Source organism: Molossus molossus, unplaced genomic scaffold, assembly GCF_014108415.1.
Source record: "Molossus molossus isolate mMolMol1 unplaced genomic scaffold, mMolMol1.p scaffold_m16_p_5, whole genome shotgun sequence".
Classification (NCBI taxonomy): Eukaryota; Metazoa; Chordata; class Mammalia; order Chiroptera; family Molossidae; genus Molossus; species Molossus molossus.
Window position 1 is genome coordinate 10,903,236 of NW_023425388.1, and position 20,169 is coordinate 10,923,404.

General features: G+C 44.2%; 1 protein-coding gene and 1 pseudogene across 8 annotated transcripts in view; one reads left to right on the top strand and one right to left on the bottom strand.

Annotated features, from left to right (window-relative positions):
• HLCS (holocarboxylase synthetase) overlaps positions 1 to 20,169 on the top strand; it is a 197,866-nt gene that overhangs the window by 29,793 nt on the left and 147,904 nt on the right. For 7 of the 8 annotated variants that reach the window (XM_036243011.1, XM_036243010.1, XM_036243008.1 and 4 more), the window contains one exon: positions 4,163 to 4,345. The exons of the other annotated variant lie outside the window; for it this stretch is intronic. In XM_036243011.1, the coding sequence (XP_036098904.1) occupies positions 4,163 to 4,345 (183 nt within the window). The remainder of the gene's footprint in view (positions 1 to 4,162; positions 4,346 to 20,169) is intronic. 8 annotated transcript variants of the gene reach the window in all.
• Positions 1,835 to 2,011, bottom strand: LOC118617235 (annotated as a pseudogene).

Genomic DNA, 20,169 nt, shown 5'->3' on the forward strand with positions numbered 1-20,169 from the left:
ACATGGACAACAAATCAGGTTTTCTCGAGGTTGCAAGCCACATGAATTTGTTTTTGGAGGCCTAATACATGTTTCTCTTATCTTTTTCTCTGCAAATATGGTAACTATAGTAACTGTGCATTCTCAGAAAATCCACTTTAAAACCCGACTTCCTAGGGCTGTATTTCAGTTTTGAATAGCGAATTTTACCACCCCGGTGCACAGACTTGTACTAGAAAATTGATTCGGCACTCTTGCGATCTGTTTCCCCGAGTTACACAGCAAGTCTGCTTGCTGCACCATTTAAATTGACCCCGTTACTATCATAAAATTTGATCATGCATGCATTGCTCTAGAAAAAAAAGGCAATATGATGCAGCTTCAAAAATCAGATTCAGAGGATTAGAGTGTCATTTTTTATTTTAAATGACTTCCAGTCTGTGTCAGGGTCACTGTTTTCTCCTTAGGCTTCTGTCACGACGATACCTCGCAGCCGAGATCAACTAATAAATATCATCACAGGCTGGTTAGTTTCCTCTTTCCCTGTTCAATTTCATAGCCTTCATCTTTGCAATAAATCGAGTAATGATGTAACCCAGTAAGAGGAGCGAAGTACTTCAAGGGCAAACCACAGCTGCACAGTAGGTGGTGGTCTGGCGGCCAAGGAGCTGCACCGGGATGCTGTTGCCATCCATCAGCACAAAGGAAAAGGGGTGCTGCCGCACTGGCTGTGTGAGCAGGTTTGCAGAGAGAATTTAAGGCTGTGGATTAAGGCTGACACTAGATTATCAAAGGGGCCAGGAGTTTGGCATGAAATCCAGACAGAATCTTTAAAGTGGATTTACAAACACACACACACACACACACACACACACACACACAGGGTTGGCAGAAGTAGGTTTACAGTTGTGAGTACACGAAACATTTTATTCATGTATTACTTATTATTGTGTTATTTTCCATAAAAACTACTGTAAACCTACTTTTGCCCCATCCTGTATATTTTAGATATATATTTTTTATTTTTTTTAGGGAGAGAGAGGGGAAGAGAGAGAGAGAAACATCACTGTGAGAGAGACACATCGACTGGCTGCCATCCATACGACCCCAACCGGAGCGGGGACAAACTGCAACTGAGGTACATGCCCTTAGCGGGAACCGAACCTGGGACTCTCTGGTCCGCAGGCTGACACTCTAACCGCTGAGCCAAACCAGCCAGGGCTAGATATAGATTTTTAATTGGATGTTAATTTTATTAATTTAAGTTTATTTTTTTAATTTTTAATTTTTTTATTATTATTTTTTTTATCCTCACCTGAGGACATTTTTGCATTTATCTTCAGATAGAGCGGGAGGAAGAGAGGAAGGAAGAGAGAGAGAGAAACATCGATGTCAGAGAGACACACTGACTGGCTGCCACCCACACGACCCCAACCAGGGCTGGGGACAAACTGCAACTGAGGCACGTGCCCTTAGCGGGAACCGAACCCGGGTCTCTCGAGTGCACAGGCCGACGCTCCAACCGCTGAGGTTAAACTGGCCAGGGCAAGTTATTTTATTTTATTTTTTTAATATATATTTTTTTATCCTCATCTGAGGACATTTTTTTTTTTTGAGTTTTTGTGGATTATTTTATTTTGCAACAAACCTTTGAGATAGGTGCTATAATTTCATGCCTATCACACAAACAAGAAAAGTGAACCCTGGTAAATGATTAATAGATACTGAAATAGAATACAGTTTTTAAAATGAAGTTGTGTGTATAAAGTTGTCATAAAAGTAAGTACACTAATCAAAAGCTTTACAACATTAACAGCAAATCCAAATGCGAAGATATTCTTCTGAATTCCATGTTTCATCGAGCGTCAGAAACCACCAATCTTTTCGTCCTTTTCTTGTACATTATTCTGTACCCACATTCTCTGCATCTGATTGGATCCCTGGATTTTATTTCACTTTCTGTGTGACATTCTCCACAGATATATATTATTGGCTACTGCTCTGGGGGTTGGACGTCCGCCTGGGTGTCCATTGTTAGACCGGAGCACCGACAAACTCCTCGCTCTGCGATTCCAAATGCACTTGAGGACATTTTTGCATTTATCTTCAGATAGAGCGGGAGGAACAGAGAGAGAGAAACATCGATGTGAGGGAGACACATTGGCTGATTGTCACCCACACGACCCCAACCGGGGCTGGGGACAAACTGCAACCCAGGTACGTGCCCTTAGCTGGAACCGGACCCGGGGCTCTCTGGTCCGCGGGCCGACGCTCTAACTGCTGAGCTAAACCAGCCAGGGCTTAATTTAAGTTTTTACATTTTTAAATTACAGTTGATATATAATATTATATTAGTTTCAGGTGTACAACATAGTGATTAGACATTTATATAATTTATGAAGTGATCACCCCATACAAAATACATTTTTTTCTTATTAACCTAGCACATGGCAGAAGTGGTTCTGCTTTCATGGCAGAGTGTCTTAGCCACGACACTGTGGACATTTGCCATGTCCCTTGTTGGGGGTCATCCTGTGCCTTGAAGTTGGATTCCTTAAAGGATTTTCCTCTCCTGCCTGCTGCTCCCCCTCTGGGCTGTTTAGAGGACAAAGTCACCAGCTGCTGCTGGCCACCTGGCTCAGCTGGCGGTGAAGCAGGGACCCGCCGTTGTAGGGGCTGTGTGGACACCGCTCTACCAACCTTGTCAGGTTGGCCTCCACCTGCAACAATGGTACCGTTTGGACAGTATCTGTGGACAGTGTTTCTGGCTTGATGAATGCTTGGGTGGGAATTGAGAGAATTTAAGTTGCCCGAAGGCTGACAACAGGCTTTTATTTTCATGATGCTTCTGTACTCTCAGATCGGGAGCTCTGCACCAAACAGAAACCCATAGCTGACCCCCGGCCAGAGCAAAACAAACAAAGCAGGCTGGATCAGGTTGCTCTCCTGGGGACTCAGTGTTCTGGCACTCTGCAAGCGGCTCTAACGCCCAGCTAGAATCTGATCTCCAGGGAGCTACAAATTCGAGTACTTCCTCCATAGCCAGACAGAGACCTTTCACTGATAGGTGGTGCTGTTTCCATTTTAACTGCACAGCAAAGCCTGAACTAAATGCCTCAAGTTCCTAATCTTAAAGCTCAGTCAGGTGAGGGAGGGAGGTGGGGCAGGCCTTTTGGGGTTCCCCCAAACCCACTCATCTGCTTGAATGCCTGCAAACATGCTTAAATGGGAACTAAGACTACTATCCTCCCTGGGTTGCTTCCCAGTAGTTATGACTAATAGGCAGAGTGGAGTTTCAAGCCTGACCCATTGTGCTTCCCTGAGTTCAGTAGTGACTTTATGTGTGTTCTCAGCACAACTGTATTTCTTTGTTTCTTTTTCTTTTCTTTATTGATTTTAGAGAAAGAGGGAGGGAGAGGGAGAGAGATAGAAACATCGTTGAGAGAGAACATCGATTGGCCGCCTCCTGCATGCCCCCCACTGGGGTTGGGCCCACAACATGGGCATGTACCATGACCAGTGACCTCTTGGTGCATGGGGTCGACGCTCAACCACTGAACCACACCAGCTGGGCAGCACAACCATATTTACTAAGTGTTTTGTCTTATAAGCAAGTTAAGTGACTTCCCCAAGGTCCAAGACAGGTTAAAAGACAGATAAAAGTTGGGACCTGGAAAGAGTTTGATTACTCTCCTGGGTTGTTCTTACCATGGCTTCTCAGCCTGACAGCCATGATTTTAATAGGTACTTCTGAATCTTTTTTTTTTTGAAGGTGGAAGAAAATGCTTCTTCTTATTTATTTAATTAATTAATTAATTAATTAATTATTGTTACAGATGTTTCTCCTTTTCCCCCCACTGATCCCCCCTCCCCAACCCTCCCCGTCCTGTCCCCAGCTTTGTTGTCCATGTCCATTGTTCATGCACACATGGGTATAAGTTCTGTGGTTTATCTCTCCCCCATCATCCCCTCTTCTGGCGATTGTCAGTCTGTACCCCACTTCCACGTCTCTTCTGAGCCTTTTTATTGCTTTGCATTACTTTCTAAATATTCAGGTTCAAAATTTATATCATGTTGATAATTAGAAGGATTCATGTTCAAGTTTTCAGAGACACTGGTACAGACACTGTTTTTGTTAATGTCTCCAAGTGCCGCCCATTTATGAAGTGGTGTTTCCCCTCAGGTGCACTTAGAACTACCTCCCAGCTCTTCAGCAGTGCAGACTGAAGAAGATTTTAATCTGCTCAAATGTAGCAACATTAGAAGATATGAAGTCCTTAAGGAGATCCTGACTACCCTCGGCCTAAGCTGTGGCATGAACCAAGTTCCTGCCTTAACACCTCTTCACCTGCTGTTGGCGGCAGAGGTGAGTGTGCTCGGCTGGGAAGGCACCGAGGTGCCCTTCCTCAAAGCGGGCACCCTTTTCCTGAATCGTCCATGGCAGTGGGCTTCGACTTTGATTTCTATTTTGACTTCAGAACAATCTTAAGTATAACTAATATATTTGGCGTTTGCGTGAAAGACAGGGAGAGAAGACTGTTAGAGTTTAGAAGGTGTTAAGTCTTAAGGTTCTGGCCCTTCTCACTTTAAAGGGAAAAGGGTCGCTGTTTTATGTGCCAAGAATGTATTTAGAAACCACAGCTTATGCACTTGGGATTAAAAACTTTTGTTTTGATTTGGACTGTTCTCAGAGAATCTCTGGAAGAGAAAATCCTGTTTTCTTTTCTTTTTGTGCTGATGCCTGCCATCTTGTGGCCAAGGGATCTCTAGGAGTATTTGACGATGATGAAATAACGTATGTGAAAGATAGTACAATTATTGATATTAATATTAGATTGTTGGAGGGTTAGTAAGTTACAAGTGCCTAATGTTTCTAACAAGTGCCTGATGCTATAGGTAATGATTTTAATTTTTAAAATTAATAATAAAGCAATGGGAACATTTTTTTTCCGTCTAAGAAACCTTTTTTTTTTTATCCTCACCCGAGGACATTTTTGCATTTATCTTCAGATAGAGCGGGAGGGAGGAATGGAGGAAGAGAGAGAGAGGGAGAGAAACATCTATGTGAGAGAGACACATCGAGTGGTTGCCACCCGTACAACCCCAACCAGGGCCGGGGACAAACTGCAATCGAGGTATATGCCCTTAGCGGGAACCGAACCTGGGACTCTGGTCCATGGGCCGATGCGCTAACCGCTGAGCAAAACTGGCCGGGGCTAAGACACATTCTTTTATTGCATTTTCATTACACAGTTGGTTAGTTTGTACTCTTTTTAATGGGTGCTCTTGAGAATTAATGGTATGACTTTTGTTTGCACCTGCATCTCAGGAAATCAAAGGTCCACGTCATTTATCTATTTAATGCACTCCATTAATAGAAGGAAAAGCACCACCTCTATCCATGTGGTGATTTATAAAAAAGTATCAAAATAAAGCTGGTCCTCAGAGCTTCAGCTCTTGTAGATGGCCCACTTCCAGACCTCCACCCTGGAGGTACGGGGCAGAGCATGTGGGTAAGGGATGTAACTCTCACTCTCATAGACCTTCTCCCTCCCTCCTGAGCATGAAGGGCTGAGGCTGGACAAATCAGGGAGGAATACAGATCCAGGCTTGCCCTTGACCGTGCTCCCTGACCTTTCCTGGGAGTTCTGATCAGATGGTCTTGGGACTTGTACCTCTTGACTCTTAGATATAGTAATGAAGAAGAAAGGGTGACCCCAGGTTATTCTCCCATGAGCTGAAGTTTGGAACTCTAGGCTTTTCCTGTCTCTCCTTTAGGGTGGGCATAACCTGAAATACCTAAGGCTTAGTATCAGGTGTCTGTTTATATTACAGTACACAGCACTTGCTTTCTGCTTTTGTCTTTCGGTTTCTTTAAACCACCTCGGGGTGGGGGATACATTTCCCCCTATGGATTGGTAACCCCTGCTCACAAACCATGAAAATGAAACAAGATTAAAGCAAATATTTGCTCTGTATACACATACACAAATATTTCACACAGACTGCAAGCCTGCCAAACCCCTTAACACATTCTAACTTTGGGAAAGAGTAATTGCAGCAGTGTTCACTTCTCAGTTCGAGTCTTCATTGGGTCCGGTTACCTAGGATTTCTCCACTGTGGACTACTTTTTCCTCCCAGCTGCTTCTCTCTGAATTCTGTTTCACGTTGAGAGCCACGGAACTGAGTGGGTGAGTGTATGATTATTGTGTGTGTCCTCATTTCTTAGTGTTTATTAATTCCTCTCAGAAGCTTTACACTCTGCTGTAGAAAGAAATGTAAGAATTTAGGGCTTTAGAGTATGCTTTCTTGGAATACAAGTTCTCTAAAGAATTCATGCAAATGAATATGAAGGTAGCTACTCACCCACTGTGATGGGCTTTCTGGTGGCAGTGGGTGATTTCTGTTCTTCTCCTGATGCCAAGGCAGAGACAATGCAGAACACCTTTTGAAAAGACTGGAAGGTCATTGTGCTGGAGGTTCTATATTTGTAGATATGGTTGACAGATTGGGACTAGAATACCTTCTATTTGCTTTGCTTTCCTGCAGTCTTCTTAGTAGATCTTATTGATCCCCATGAAATTAAGTTCCGTGAGAGGCTCTTGGCATCCTGGTATAATGGCATCCTGTTACGTTACGTTTGACACAGCCCACCCTGAGATTCATCACCTGCCTTCCCAATTAGATGCCTGTGCAGGCTGTTTCCTGCTTCCTGTAAAATACTCTGTGCTGCTCGGAATGAATCAAAGATCTGTGACCACATGGTGTCGCTGCTGAGCTAGGCTGCCTGGTGCATGGACACCCTGGAACTGTAAAGTAGTCCAGAGGTTTAATTTTTTTTTCTCAACATCAGTTTCACATAGTATAATTTAGTAGTTTTCCATGATACTGGTGGCACTTTCTTTTGGGTCTTTAGAGATTATTTCAGTGTCACAGTTAATAATATTCATCTTTCATTAAACATTTACTGTGTACTGGGTGCTATTACAGGATGGAATATGAAAGAACAAAATATACACACTAGTTATCTAAATAGTTTTACTGCATACCAGCTGTGTTTATACAGTTTGGTGCCTAGACACTCGCTCTTTATAGCAAATAGCACAGGAGATTTATGAGGCACCTCTGTGCTTCCATGTTACTGCGATATGAATGAGAGAGACTAGCAGGGTGATCCAAGTAGGAAAAAACACCCAAAGTACAGTTGACCCTTGGTATTTGCAAGGGGTGTGTTCTGAGACCTTCATCGACACCCAAACACCACAGTAGCATGTGATTTCCTCTATAAAATAACACCGTATGATTTCATGGCGTCCCTTGCATGACAAGACTAGGAAGCCAGGCTTGCTGGGGTGCAGCAGGCTCCTGGGGGCCAAACCGGACTTCCTCTCTGATCGGGTCTAACATTTAATTAAACCTCCCAGGGGCAGGATTGAAATTCGGGCCTCAGCAAATTTATAATATGTCAAAGAAAACCAATAAAACACATGAGCACATATATACCACACACACATATGTCCAGAGAAAAAAGACTGGAAGGAAATACAAGATATATACAGTATATTTTGGGGTGGTGGGCTAAGGTTGATTTTAATAAGCTTTTATTGTATTTTATCTTTTTAATTATTATTTTTTTATTCTCACCTGAGGACATTTTTCTACTTTTGTTCAGAGAGAGTGGGAGGGAGAGAGAGGAAGAGAGAGAGAGAGAGAAACATTGACTTAAAAGGGACACATCGAGTGGCTGCCTCCTGCATGACCCCAACCAGGGCCTGGGACAAATCGCAACTGAGGTATGTGCCCTCAACCAGAAGCAAACCCGAGACCCATTGGTCTGCGGGCCGATGCTCCAACCACTGAGCCACACTGGCCAGGGGCTGATTTTAATAAGCTTCTAAAACATTCTTTGTATTTTTTCAATTTTCTATAATGTACATGTATTATTTTTATAAAGAGTAAAACCAGTTATTAAAAAAAATTTAAAATTACTCTGTGTCAGTAGACTTTGAAGGCATTCCATACATGGTCAAAACTTGAATAATAGGCCAGGAGTCCCTTATAGATATTGATATTTAATTTAATGTTCGACATCTATAGCAATGATTTAAAAGCATTAGCTCTGTTAATAAATGATTTACGCTGGTGAATGGCCATTAGGCTTAATTGTGGCTCGCAGGGCCTCAGCTGTCTCTTGCTTCCTATGGGTGGAAGGTCCTCCTGGTTCATAATTGGAGTGTCCCACCCCTGCTTGGATGTAGCAGTCTCCTGATGGAACCCCTTGAACTGTTTCTCAGAGAGGACACATGTGCTGACATCTAATGGTGAATCCTTTCAGGCTGGTGACCTCCGTTCTGGAGGTGTGGGTGGAGCGTGAGACTCATGAGCTGCATGCCACTGGATCTCAGGTTTCTGTGTAGTGAGATTACGGGGCGACCACCACCCAGACCTGCCATCGGTGGTGATGGGAAGTTAGCAGGAATATGCCTTCACTCTGGGGGACTTGAGTGTGTTTGTGAGCGACACCAATTTTATAGAAAAAAAATTATTTCCCTTACAGAACCTAAAGTCCAATGGAGAAACTCACCTTCTTGCTTCCATTTGTATCTCTACCAGCGAAATGGCAGAAAGAAGAGGTGTGCAGTGGTGGCTTGAGGGGTCCGCCCTGACATGGATATGGGAACCTGAATGATGCAGAGCCTCAGCCTCCCTCTGTGTCCCAGAGCTGCTGCCGAGGGGGAGGGGGAGGAGGAGGAGGGTGGGACAGGGCCAGCCCACCCGCCCAGCACACACCCCTCTCTGGGACATCCTCGCTCTGGTCTAGGGAGCACCAGGCTCTTTCTGAAACCACAAAGCTGGGGCTCTTTGGGGCCTTCCTTGCAGCTGGTCACTAATGGTGTGGAGGTGACCTGAGAGAGAAGCAGGCAGGATATTGGCAGTGGTCCTGCGAGGGGGTCAAGGTGTAATTGTAACAAGAAGTGACAACTGGGTTTGTTATTAAAGCAACTGGCAGAAAATCACCCTGTTGTGTGTGCGTAACTGGTAGTGTGGGAGTTGTGGGATGGATCAGATAGGCTTACAAACAGAAACTAGTATCACATTTCAATTTAATTCAACCCCTAATTATTTGCCACGAACCCTCCCCTCTCCCATAACACAGGTATTTTTGGTTACGATAGTTTTGATAGTTGTAAACATGTCAGAAAATTCCTGTATAGTCCCTTCCTCCAGGGTGTTACCTTCTTGGTGTTGGTTGCTTTATGAAGAATCTTAACCTAAATTGCACCATATGGTTCTTATTCTTGCTTCTCCTGCTAACCACTTCATTTAACAAACACTGCGTGCCCACTAAGTGTGAGATCTCGCTGTGGAAGTGTCTGAAAAACGAGATAATTTCTCCTATCGTAGCATGTGTTATCGCTAACCAAGTGCCTTCGTGTGTGTCTTGGTCTCACTGGGTCTCAGAGTGGCCCTGGCTTCCCCCTCAAAAGAGCAAACTGAAGAGTCTCATGTATTATTCTGAGTTCATTAGAATTCTCCGTTTTTCTTTTCTTTTCTTTTTTTTTTTTTTTTTAGCATAGTGTTTGGTACAGAATGTTTCCTCCCTTCACCTTTAATCCTCGTTCTGCATCTTGAATGTACAGTGAGGGAAACTTCTGGTGTTACTCTAAAATACAGCTTAAAAACGAATTTTTAGAGATCCAAATTAGAGAGAAAGTCAGAATTCCAGGTGCGCCCCTGAATAGCTTTTGACATGTGGCTGACGTGGTGTTGTGGCAGCTTTTACAGTCCGGCCCCAGCGAGAGAGCAGCTGGCAGATTAAAGCAAACATGTCAGCCTTTAGAGCTATGAATGTTTTCAGGGCTCTCTCACATACCCCTTTCTCGCCTCTCTCTTCCGTCGCCCTTCCTCGGCTGGACGTTTTTGTTCATTTTAACTGACTTCCTGTTAGCAAACACAATACCTGTGGCAAAGGTGACCTGATGAGTTTTGACATTGAAATACAAAAGAAATGACACATGGGGTGTTTTCCATAGGTGCTTTTATTTCATTCTGTTTTTTTTTGGGGGGGGGGTCGGGGGGGGAGAGGCTTTTCAGCAACTGTATATGCTATATTCTTATTTGAATCTCGTTTCCACAAGAAGGTTTCAGAGCAGCTCCTTTGGAGTGTAAATACTTCCGGCGAATCAAGGCAGACGCTGATAATGTGTGCTGGGAAATACAAACACACCTCGGGTTGCTTCCCCTTTGGACTGGTGGTGGTGAGAGTTTGGGTTTTCTCTGCATTGCTGCTCTTGCCGGCTGGCCTGGGGAAGGGCCAGCGGGTCTCCGAGTGACAGGGACCTCTTTCCCGGGGCTTGTTTCCTGGGGCCAACGGCCTCGCTAGGCAGGGCGGTTTTATTTCCTCAGACTATTTATATCCACCACTGTGCAGTCACAGATTTTTGTGGATGGGAAACAGGCTCTTTTGGAATAAAAAATCGTCCAGGACCAAATGTTTTTCGTCTTCTGCATCAGCGCCCTAATAGCTGCCATGTGTGAGCCGTGTGGATCATGGCAGTAGCTCCTGCGAAGCCGATTGAAGCTGTCTCTGGGAAGTCTTGCAGCGTTCTTCAGAGCAGATTTCTGTCTCCCAAGTCGAAAAAAGACATCCCAGGGAGTGAGCCCTCACTGGTGTTGGGTTAGAGGGCACGATCAAAGGCCTCAAACCTTGTGATTGTGATCAGGCGTGGAGCTGAGAGCCACACGGCGGGGAGGAGCCCGAGACAACAGCAGGATCGCAGAGGTGGTTCCCAGTTCAGGAAGGCTGGGGCCTGGGGCCTGGTCTCCAATTGATAAATGTCATCCTTCACTTTTTGGGATGTGAATGATAGTTGGGGGGGGCCCTTGTGTTTCCATTCATGCTAATAATCTGAGAATGTTGCTCTAAGAATTGTGCTGTCTTAAAAAAATGTTTATGGTGTTTCTGGATTTCAAGACTGACAGGCAATTTGTGGACCTGAATGGTGTCTAATCCTCCGTCTGCCCTGCCTGAGCAGGTGCCAGGGGGCGGTTTCCTGTGCTGGCTGTCAGCAGTGAGGCCGGAGCAGCGCAGGGGAGGGTCTCCTTGGCTTCCTCGTGAGAGCAGGCCAGCGTATAGCGGGGACACTCAGCCCAGTTTGGTCTGACCGTCTGTCTGTCCATCAGTCTCTGTCTCTCAGAGATAAGAGAATGCCAGTCACTTTCTTAATTTTGTTCTTGTTTCGGCCTCTGTAGCTGCTTCTGAGTAGGTGCATCTCTCTGGGCACTGCTGTGCCCAGTGTGGCTGCGCAGCCTCCCAGGTACCGAGCGCTCTAGTTTATTCCGCATGATCCTCTGCTTGTGTTGTGTTTTCCTTCCTGAAGATGTTTTCAGGCTTCAGGTTAAGAATATAATCAGTGGAAGAAATAGTCATGTTACACACCATAATTTTGGTTCTTATTGATCATTGGAAATACTCTCACTCATAAAGAATTCTAGAGCTCAGCCCTGGCCAGGTGGCTCAGTTGGTTGGAGCATCATCCCATACACCAGTAGGTTGTGGGTTTGATTCCCGGTTAGGGCACATACCTAGGTTTGGGTTCCATTCCTGGTTGGGGCATGTATGGGAGGTAACCAATCTATGTTTCTCTCTTTCCCTTCCTCTCTTTCTAAAATCAATACACACATAGCCTTGGATGACGATTAAAAAAAAGGAATTCTAGTGCTCAAATCCCATTTGATCAATTGAGCAACATGGCTTTACATGAAAACAACTTAGTCTTAAAATATTTGTTCTAATGAATATTCCTTAGTAGTATTTGAGTCTTTATAATTTTAACATGAATTAAAAAATATATTTATATGTTTGTTTTAACTAAAGCTTCAAGAAAATGCTGTAAGATTGCTGAAATCGAATCCTCTGTGGAGAAGTCTTTCTCTCCCTTGCCTCTGAGGATGAGAGAGCCTTAGATTACAACATCTAGAGATTTCTGCTAAAAAGGAAATGTACGCTTCCACTGACATAGATTGAAACATAATTTTGTTGTGTGGGTGTTGTGTCTCCCAAGTGTGTGTCCAAGTATGGGGAGAGAGGGGTTATGGGTGAAGAGATGGATTGTGTTAGCACTCACACCCCAAGATTAATTAATTAAGTTATTCATTCATTCTTTCTTTTAATTATTTAATATAACTTTGTGTATTTTTAAAATTTTTTATTAATTTGTTTTTGTTACAGATGTTTCTCATTTTTCCCCCATTGACACTCCCCTCCCCTTCTCCCCCATCCCCAGCTTTGTTGTCTATGTTCATTGGTCATGCATACATGCATGTAAGTTCTGTGGTTTATCTCATCCTCCACAAACTGCCCCCTCCTCTGAGGCTTGTCAGCCTGTACCCCACTTCCATGTCTCTGGGTTAATTTTGTTCAGCAGTTTGTTTAGTTTATTATATTCCACAAATAAGTGAGATCATGTGATATTTGTCTTTCTCTGATGGGCTTATTTCACTTAGCATAATACTATCCAGTTCCCTCCATGTCATCTCAATGGATAAGAGATCTATCTTTCTTACAGCTGCATAGTACTCCATTGTGTACATGTACCACAGCTTTTTAATCCACTCATCTACTGATGGACACTTGGGTTGTTTCCAGATCTTAGCTATTGTAAATAGTGCTGCTATGAAGATAGGGGTACATATATTCTTTCTGATTCACACCCCAAGATTTAAATTCAAATTCTAAATAGGATCTTGTGCGAAGATAGACTAGCATTTACCACCCCAGTCAGCAGGTGGCTGGACTGTTTGTCAGTATCACAGCCATGGGTCTTTCCTGAGCCCTGAGCTGTAAGTACGTCTAGTTTAAACATGGTTGCCTCCTGCAGGCAAAGTACAGTTTGAAATATTAAAATAAAAATAAGAATTGAATATTCTTAGAAAACTTGTAAAGCTTTGCTGTTCTATGCCATAGGAAAGCATTTGATGAGTTGTTTTCTTGTCTTTTAGCAAAAATGAACCCTACATTCAGCACTTACTACAGTGATTGAATGATGGCACTGCTAATCCCCCTCCTGTTTTTAATCTCAGTAAATAAGGAAATATGTCTTTTAAAAGAAAACAATAAATCATGGTTTCATAAATTAAAAAATGATGTTTCATTTGCAGGGGGAGAGGGGGAGCGACGGGGCCAGAGAGTGGGGAATGTCCAGACTCTTTCAACCTAGAATTGTCTAGATTATTCTAGAGTGTTGCTTTCCATAGGCAACCTTGATATATATGTTGATTTATGGTTTTCTTTGGCTATTTAGTCCATAAAATGCTTTAAAGGTCAAAGGTCTGTCATTTTGAAGATTCTCCTTCTTTGAGAGCATTTTTCTTCCATGATGATGTGATTAGGACTGGTGTCTCAGATTGGCTAAATGGGTTGTCACAGAAGGTGACTTTTTATTTATTTATTTAAAAAATCCTCACCCGAGGATATTTTTCTATTTACTTTCAGACAGAGTGGGGGAGAGAAAGAGAAAGGGGGGAGGGGAGAGAGAGAGAGAACATCAATGTGAGAGAGACACATCGATTGGTTGCCTCCTGCACGACCCTGACCAGGGCTGGGTACCGAACCACTGCCCAGGTACATGCCCTTGACTAGAATCCAACCTGCGACAGTTTGGTCTGTAGGCTGATGCTCTAATTGCTGAGCCAAACCGGCCAGAAGATGTCCTTTTAAAGAACAGTCTACTGCCACTGAATTCTCTTTACTAACCCTTCTCTAGTCTGTTGGGGGAGGGTCCATGAGATGACCTTTTACACCGTTTCCAGGTCTCTGCAGCATCATCCTGGTCCCAGGAAAGCAATTAGATGCAAAAAAATTTTTTTTTTTTTTTTTTAACTTTCTAAGTAATTCCTTTGGATGCATTCTTTTCTAAGAATTCGTGATTATAACCATTTTCATCTTTATACTGGAACAATTTGATAACCTTCCACAGTTAATTTAAGCACCATGCAAGAAAGTTATGCTTCTGCTCTATTTTATTTCAGGACTTTTCTCAAATTAATCTTCCTGTTAATTTAAGAATTCACTGCAATATAGTATAGCAGCCTCAAATTTATAAATAAGTTGTGTTTTTAAAGTTTATGTGCTACATCAGCTGTTTTTGCAAACACCGTGCCCGTTGGTTTTCTTACCAGCTCATGAATATTTTCATGCTCCGTAATGCAGTTAAAGCACCACATTGTGGTGCTGTTTCTGACAGACTGGCCAGGCGCATCGTTAGTGCGGTGGGATCACCGAATCTCTGTTTCTCCAGTGTTCTTCTCGGAATTTAATAAACTCCATTTCAGACATTGCTCAACAACAGTCTTGTTGGACACCTAGTAATACCGTAGTGTATGTGTACTTATGGAGAAGTAATGAATTCACACTGGTAGGTTAATACTTTTCTTATATTTAAGAAAACATTTTTTTAAAAAATAGGTTTTTATTGATTTATTTAGAAAGATAGAAACATCAATGTGAGAGAGAAACATTGATCGGCTGCCTCCTACACCCCCCCCACTGGGGATCAATTCCAAAACCTGGGCCTGTGCCCTGACCAGGAATCAAACCGGGACCTCTCAGTCCGTGGGATGCCGCTCAGTGCACTGGGCCACACCAGGTGGAGAAGAAAGCATTTTTTTATCCGTCCTTGTAACTCTTATGTAAAACCAGTAAAAGAAAATACAGGGTGGGGCAAAAGTAAGTTTATAGTAGTGAGTACCTGGTATTACTTATTTATTATCATATTATTTTCCATGCAGTCACCTGCAGACCTATTTTGCCCCAGTCTGTATTTCACAGGAAATTTCCAGCACACAGAAGTAAACAGTCCTGTTCGGAACCCCTGTGTAGTCAGCACCCCGCTCACGGTTCTCCTGGCCAGTGTTACCTCAGCTGTTCCTCTCCACTCCTCCTCCTGACTTATTTTGAAGCACATCTCAGATCAGATCCCTCATCTCTAAATGTTTTACTATGTGCATCTACAAGATAAGAGCGCTATTTTAAAACATAACCAAGCCCTGGCCAGTTTGGCTCAGCGGTTGGAGTGTCAGCCTGCGGACTGAAGAGTCACAGGTTTGATCCCGGCCAAGGGCACGTACCTCGCTTGCAGTTCAGACCCCGGCCCTGGTCGGGTCGTACAGAAGGCAACCAGTCAATGTCTCTCTCACACTGATGTTTCTCTCTCTCTCTTTCTCTCCTTCCCTCCCACTCTATCTGAAGGTAAATGGGGAAAAAAAATATCCTCGGGTGAGGATTACAAGAATAAATAAAAAAAAACATAACCAGAATCCCACTGTCACACCAAAAACAAAACGATTCCTTCATATAATCTCTATGTAGCCAGCGTCGCAGTTTCTAAGCGGACAGACATCTTAGAGCCGGGGCGCGTCCCCCATGCTTGGCGACCCCTTAGAAAACAAACATGAGAAGGAAGCAACCAGCTCTAAACCGCTGTAACTTTGCAGGGGAAGTGATTTGGAAAGTTGATTTCTGTGCCTCTGTTATTAGGCCGTTCTGAAGATAGCAACAGATAACCATTTGTAATCATGTGCAAACAACCCCGCACATTGAAACAGGGGCGTTTTATTCCGACTCTCCCCTTTCAGAACTCAACAGAGTCCCTCGCCCTCTCTTTTCTGCCTGCGAAGTCCTGGGTTTCCTTAGCAGGGGTGGGATTGATTTTTGCTCCGCATGCTTTCTGTTCAGGTTGATGTTTAGCCTTTGACCCAGCCACTTTCTTACAATAAACAGTTTGTTGATGAGAGCAGCTGCCCAGCAGATTGTTTCCAGATTGTTCTTGTGGCGGAGGACAGAGTGCACCTTACGAAGAAGTCGGCTTGAAGCTGTGGCTTCTCCATCCGGCTGTCTGCCTTGGGAGCCAGCTGTCAGCCTCAGTGCTGTGCTGTTTATATCAGTGAAACGGTGTGAATCCGTGTCGGAAGTCAGGTCTCACAGTCTCGACTCTTTTATTTTATTCTCTGAATGAATGGTAGCAGCATTTTCTAGAAGTTTCTGCCATATTCCTTATCTTCTGGTAGGAATTCCTTAGCATTTAGTATGTGGAAGCGAGTGTGCCTGGTGGGGCTGTTGGGTAGATGAGCATGCTTTAATTTGTGTAGGAATCAGGGCTCCTTGCCTATTTAAAGGTTTTTTACACAGTTAAGGAACAAGATAACTTTTGAACTAAGGTAAGTATTATCTACCTCGTATTATTGTCTTGCCCTTTTAAAATAAGTTCTATTTTTTTCTACTTTTGAAAGACAGTATTCCTTTTATTTTATTTTATTTTAAAGTGTAAAAGACAGGTATCCTAGTGACTTGGTAATTTATGTGACTCAAAGGTGCCCCTTAGTTTGGATTTTTGCCGCTTCCCTAGTCACCCCCAAGCTGTTACCTAGAATGGCCTGTCTGCTTGCAGCAACCTTCATTAAGGCAAGGTCAGAACTTTCAGCAGCGGAGCCAACACGTTTTACTAAACTGGCCACCAGGGGCTGCTGTCAGAATGGTGAGGCTGAGCTCACCTCCCTAGAGGCAAGTTTACTTTTTCTACAACCAGTAAATTTTGTTAAGCTACCAATCCTGGTTTCAAAACTCAGGTGTCACTACACAGCCTCCAGTCACCAAGCCTGCTCACGCTGTGTCCCTTCCAGCCAGGTATTACGTAGGCCCTGGACACATTTCAAGACCTAAGATTAAGACTTGTGTGTTTTTCATTCAGTGCCAATAAGCTGTTATTAATACACTGATTCCACACATACTGAAAAGCTTCATGAGACTCACTGGGGTCTGTGCTCGGGGAAAGTACTTCCTGCGTTTGGACTTCAGAGCCGGGCCTCCGGGGGGAATGGCTCTTGGTGATCAAGTTTTGGTTTTTCTGGGAGTGTTCTTGCCCGGAGTGGCCTTACAACCCTGTCTGAATGTAGACAGCACAAAGGGTCCTGCCGATTCAGCTGAGGTGTGAGACACTAAAAGATGTTCTTGGTGGTTGTTTTGATTTTTTACTATTTTATTATTACTTTTTTTTTTACGAACACTGTATCTTTGATGATTCTGGGATTAACAGCAGAGCAAAAATCTACAGGGAATGTCAGAGCTGGCAGGTGCCTTAGAGTTTCTGGAGCAAATCCTTTCATTTTCCCCCAACTTCTTCTTTAAGAAAAATGAAAAGTTAGGAAAGGGTGAAGGAATAGGTCCCAAACCCCATGTAGGCTTCACCTGGATTTACCCCTGTTGATATTTTGCCATATTTTGATAAAGAGGGTTCATTTTTTTTGTTTTTTTTAATGCGTAAGTTACTGCCTTTATGTAAAACACAAAGCACAGGTCTTAGTGTAAATTATTCACGAGAGCATGAGCCGTCAACAGTTCTGCTTCTAGGAGTTGGTGGATGAGTGGCACTAGTTTCCACTTGGCCCTGGGCTTGTTTTCTTTCCATTCTTTTTTTAAAAATCCTCACCCGGGGATACTTTTCCATCTATCTTCAGACAGAGTGGGAGGGAGGGAGAGAGAGAAAAACATTGATGTGAGAGGGACACATCGATCAGCTTCCTCCTGCTCGACCCCTAAGGGCCTGGGATGAACGGCAACCGAGGTATGTGCCCTTGACCGGAATTGAAACCTCAGTTCATTGGTCCAGGGCTGACGCTCTAACTGCTGAGCCAAACCAGCCAGGGCTGGGCTTATTTTTTTTAATTGAAGTGAAACCAGTAGCCTACTGGTGTGTAATGGTTCTGGATGGCTGGTTGTCACCGTACTGGGCTATGGGCACACCCATCTTCACTTGGGCCAACATGTATAAACTTATTACAATGTAATTTATTTTAAACGTGCTATATTATAGAGCATAAGACATCTTAGAGCCATGTGCTATGAGGACAACTGGTGGATCTTTTATGCCCAATAAAAGGATTCTACCCGCCGATCGAGGAAAATTTCACCAGTGATCATGTCATGAGTTATAGGATTTACAATTTTTCTTTCAACTTTCTAACCCAAGTCTTGTGACTTGGAACACTTAGGTCTGATTGCTTGCTTCTATAAGATTTTTTTTTTTGTGTGTGTGTGAAGTGTTAAGTAGTGTATAAACGTTCTTGTATTATTTATGTGAGTATTTGTCTGTCCCATTAAACTGTAATTCAAGATCATTTGAAGGCAAGGACCATATGTTGTCAATCTCTGTATCACTTTTCCAGTGTTTGCCCATAGTAGGCATTTATTTAGTAAGTGTGTTTTGTTTGAACACTTAAAAAGCGTTTTGGCTTTTCCCACTAATATATAGTGAACCGCTCCCTCTGCTCCTGTGTCTGGGAGACCCGAGGGGCCGAGGGGGACAGGCCGGCGGTAAGCAGCCCAGCCAACTCCGACTGGCTGCCCAGTCCTGTCTCGCTCGGTCACCCTTTAGTCAGGTATAACAAGAATTTAATAAACAACCATGTTAAGCAGTCGAAAAGAATCAGCCGTTGATGTGCCCGAGGAAAACTGACAAGATGGAGTTCAGGAGAAAGTGAGAAGAGTTTTATCTTTTATTAACGTGCTTTCCAGTTTAGAAACTATGCCAAGTACCCGCTAGTCGGTCAGCTGCTCCTTCCTGTACACTAGCGGCACCTTCTGAAACATAGATTCCTTAGCCCATCGCCTCTGAGTGCTGGCACGTATATCTGCCCTTTTTTAGCACAGTTAGGGTGGTGTCCTATGCCCCCACCCTCGTCTGGTATTCCCTGGGATTCTCTGAATTTTCCAAAATGTCCAAGTGACAGCCAGTTGAACTAATGAACCTTTGTTAAAATAAGTGGACTGGATAGAAAGCTCTTGGCTTTCCCTGAACCCTCTTCCACCTGGCCACCTCTCTCTTTTTAGGCACTCTGTATATAGTAGTTTAACATTGGAATCCTAGAGGTGGTATTCTAGTTTTTACTGAGGAGTAGACATTTGAGACTAAACAGTGAATCTTGAAGCTGACTTAAAAATGAAGAAACTGAGTCCCAGAAGAGGTAGTGGCTCCCAGCTGGTTGGTGTCAGAGCTGATGACCCAATTCTGAGCTGGGGGCCCCAGCGCCATGCACAGCTCTCCAGAGGATTAAGGCTAGGCCCACAGATGATGGGCAAATAGTATGGACGACGGGGCCTTGTGATGTCTTCAGACTCAGTGCCGTGCCTAGAGCCCCAGGCCTGCTGCTTGTTCAGCATCATGGAGGTGTGGACAGTCACAGATGTGCATGTGTGTGCACACGCATGTGTGCCAGCCAGGACGTGCCACCTCAGAGCTGGGCAGGGCCGCCCCACAGGTGTCCCACTCGCACCTGGGCTCACAGTGCAGAGCCTTCTTGGCTTCCCACACCACATCCCCAGCTCTGTCAGAATCCTGTTTGTGTTGGATGGGGACAAATGGCGGGCGTTTCAGGCAGGCAGACTTAATGAAGGCCCTGGAGACCTCTGCGGATGTCGAACCCAAACCCCCGAGCCCTGCCGGTGGAAGTTAGCGCCTCTCCTGTAGGGGCGTTGGCTGCGCCCCGACCCGTAAAGCCTCCCTTTCTTCTAGTGCTGGCCATGGCTTTCTTTTGGTCCTCACACTTGCAGAATGGATTTCACCTCTCAAACGAGCCCAGTTGGCCCGGCAGAGGTGTGATGCCCGTAAAACCAGCCTTGTTAGAAATGACTTATTCATTACCTCTGTTTTACGGGTCCACCCAGCCTTTTGTGCTCTTTCGCTAGTTGGCAGGTAACAAAAAATGCAGTAAATCCGTGGCCTTTTAGAGCCTCAGCCTGAGCGAGACCTTTACATAATAAAAGGAATACAATGCAGCAGACATTTACTGAGTGCCTACTGTGTTCCAGGCACTGGGGACCGAGAAATGACTGTGACGAGTGCAGATTTAGATACCTGGTCCCCTGTCAGAAATCCTTTGGTGTCACAGGGTTGTCATCCCAGGTACGCTGTGGTCACTACTGAAGGACCAGGATGCGTAGAAATTCATCTTGTTGGAGGCATCCCTTCAGAGCAAGTCCCCTCAGCCCGCCCCCAGCCGCTCTGGGCTCTCAAAGGAGGTGTGTTGGCCACGTCCAGGTTGCCCTGTCCCCTTGTTCTCTGCCCCTCCTGGGCTCTGGCTGCTCTCAGCCACAAGGCTGCTCTGGCAGGAGGTGAGAGAGGTTGTTGGATTTC